The sequence below is a fragment of the Indicator indicator genome, chromosome 1, assembly GCF_027791375.1.
Source record: "Indicator indicator isolate 239-I01 chromosome 1, UM_Iind_1.1, whole genome shotgun sequence".
NCBI classification, from domain to species: Eukaryota; Metazoa; Chordata; class Aves; order Piciformes; family Indicatoridae; genus Indicator; species Indicator indicator.
The window spans coordinates 115,907,676-115,910,352 of record NC_072010.1 but is presented as its reverse complement, the minus strand read 5'-3'; the positions used below and the strand labels follow the sequence as shown (position 1 = coordinate 115,910,352).

The window sequence follows — 2,677 nt, the reverse complement described above, 5'->3', positions numbered from 1 at the left end:
AGACCAGCAGCAGTCTTTCTACAATGTCCTTTCAGGTAGTTGTAGAGAGCAATGAGGTCTCCCCTCAGCCTCCTCTTTTCCAAACTACACAGCCCCAGCTCCTTCAGTCGCTTTTCAGGAAGATTTATTCTCCAGAATAGTGAGATCCCTCTCTGAAGGCGGGATCTGTGCCAGTATGCAGTTCTGCCTACACAGAGAGGGCTGTGAGGGCAGCACTGCAGTTCCCTGTGCCAGGAGGGGAACATCCTGACAGCTACAAATACCTTTTCTTAAGTGTCTGCATGGATGGGTGCAAATGCAGTAATTTGTCAAGGGGGACCAGGAAGAGAATGCAGATTTCCTTCTCTGAACGGAAGTACTTTGAATTTTACTTTGGCACTGCAGAAATGTTTTCAGTCCTGTAGCAGAAAGATATGGAGGGCAGGTTTGCAGGCCTGCATCTGTCAGAAAAAAATAACTGCGACTCATATAGAGAAGGGATACAAAGAGGTGGGAGTGAATGCAAGAGAAAGAGGTTTGCATATCCTTGGGCAGAAATGGAGATTAAAATAACCATTAAAAAACTCTTTCATTGGGAGTTTTGCTGGAGTTAAGAGCAGCCCTGTAAATGCAGTGCATTTAAGTTTGATAATTTAAGCAGGGAAGGGGCTAGAGCACTCCTCCATTATTTTCTGTCACTAAGTGATTCCAGTAGCTCAGCTGCTCAGATGGTTCTACTTCATGGCACATCACGATTTTCTTAAAGCGAGAAACAGAGAATCTAATCCTTTCTGGAAAAAAAGTCTGCTTTGAATGAAGCTCTTCCAGCCCAATTTTTAATTTGTCAAGGCACAGTCCTATGAATACATCCTCCAGTTTAATGAATGGAATATTCTCTGAGACATTATAGATCTGACTAGCAACGTCAGTGGACAAAACATAGCCAGTTCCAGAACAAAATGGTGGGTAGGTCTTTCCTGGGTATTCTTCTCTACTCACATACCACTTACTCCCTCTTTTACGTATGGGATGCTCATGCAGTTTTAGAAAGCCTGTGAAGAATCTAGTGGTCCTTTTTTTCCTCAGAAGAAGCTCAGTGAGGTAAAAAACATTGACAAACACATCTGTGTCGGTTTTCATCACAAAGCTGGACTGGTTACAAAATCTGTGAACCCATTCAATTCCCATCATAGTCTTCAAAGTCAAATTGTAGTATGTGTCAGTAAAATTCTTTTGAATAATGTCTCTGTACTTTTGGCTTTCAGCGGCAATATCTGCCTGCTGGCTGGAATTCACAGTGCTTCCCAGGAGGAAATACGCCACCAAGCGCTGGCCAGCGATGGTTCTTTCCTTCCCCCAGCTTTGCCGGATAGCCATCCTGGCATCAAAGTGGTGGTATGAGGATGCCACAAGTAGGACAAGGAAAGGTGGGTTCTTATGGCAGTCTATAGCTGGGTGATGCAAGAAATTTCCTCTGATTCTCCTAAAAGTCTTTATGGGAAATACGTCATCTTGGCTGTTTTCACCGAATATATAAAATTTGGTCAAACTGGTGTAAAAAACCATGAAGCTAGCACAGCTGAATGCTACAACACAAACAAACATCTTGGATTTCGTGAAGTTCATCTGAAAGAAACAAGAAGGAACAGCATATTAAAAAAAAAATATTAAAAATGTAGTTCCTTACAGTGCTGTATACCAAACTCTCTGCATAAGGAGTTTAAAGCCAGGTCATCTCTAATTGAAAGCTACCTATTTCAAGATGTTTTTTCCACACACATTTCTTTTAGTATCATTTCCACAAGATGTTTTGCTGGCATTCAAATGCACACTCATGCTTATGTACCCCACAAGCCAGAATATTCTCAGAAATCTGCACAAGCATGTCCACTGATAGCAGGTTACCCTGGCCGATGCTTCAGGCATGTCCGTTTTCAGCATCTTGTGAGCCATGATGTAGATGTGCCAGGGCTCTCACAAGCCAGAGAATGGAGAAACAGCAGATACGTGTCCATGTCGAATGACAGACAAAAACAGCAATGGGAACTTTTAAAAAATACCTTGTTTCTCCATTTGTTTGAAAAGTGCCTGTATCCCAGAGCCAGCAAGTGCTGCCCAACTGGCAGACATGGCCAGGTTCCTCCCATCTTCATCTTTGCATTGCACTGACCCAGAAACTGCTCCCAGTCTGTTCATTGGAGGGGCCATGAATCATGTTTTGGATGTTGGGTCAGCTGCTCAGGAAAAAAAAATGACAGTGGGTCAGACTATTTTTATGTTTTACCTTTTGCAGAGTTTAGGTGACTCACTACGCTACGCTGAGGCGAGACAGGGATTGTCTGTACACCCTTCCCCCTTCCCTTTCTAGGTGAAAGAGATAAAACCAATAAAAACAACCTTCATTCATTCATCCTTGTAATAGATTGATGCACTGAATATCTGGTTACATAACTCTGTGAGAGAGAAAAACTATCAAAGCAAACCCAGAAAGGTCACAGTGCCAAAAATGATGCATGTCCATAAATTAACCTGGTGAGAAGACTATAATGCTTCAGTTACTCATTTCATTAACCCACAGGCCCACCAACTACTATTTTAGAGCAATAGGATGGAGAAAGTTTTACCAGGGAGAAGGACATACCCTTCCACTTCTCCTTTCTTAGCAAAGAATTGAATCTGGCTTCCTATCTAATAATAC

At 42.4% G+C, this 2,677-nt stretch overlaps 1 protein-coding gene across 1 annotated transcript; it reads right to left on the bottom strand.

The window, feature by feature from the left end:
• Window positions 1-648: 648 nt before the first annotated feature.
• Window positions 649-2,132, bottom strand: B3GALT5 (beta-1,3-galactosyltransferase 5). The gene is made up of 2 exons (XM_054387401.1): window positions 2,040-2,132; window positions 649-1,605 (listed from the first exon to the last, which is right to left on the bottom strand). The coding sequence occupies exons 1-2, from the start codon at window positions 2,130-2,132 to the stop codon at window positions 649-651; spliced, it is 1,050 nt and encodes a 349-aa protein (XP_054243376.1).
• Between the last annotated feature and the right edge of the window lie 545 nt (window positions 2,133-2,677).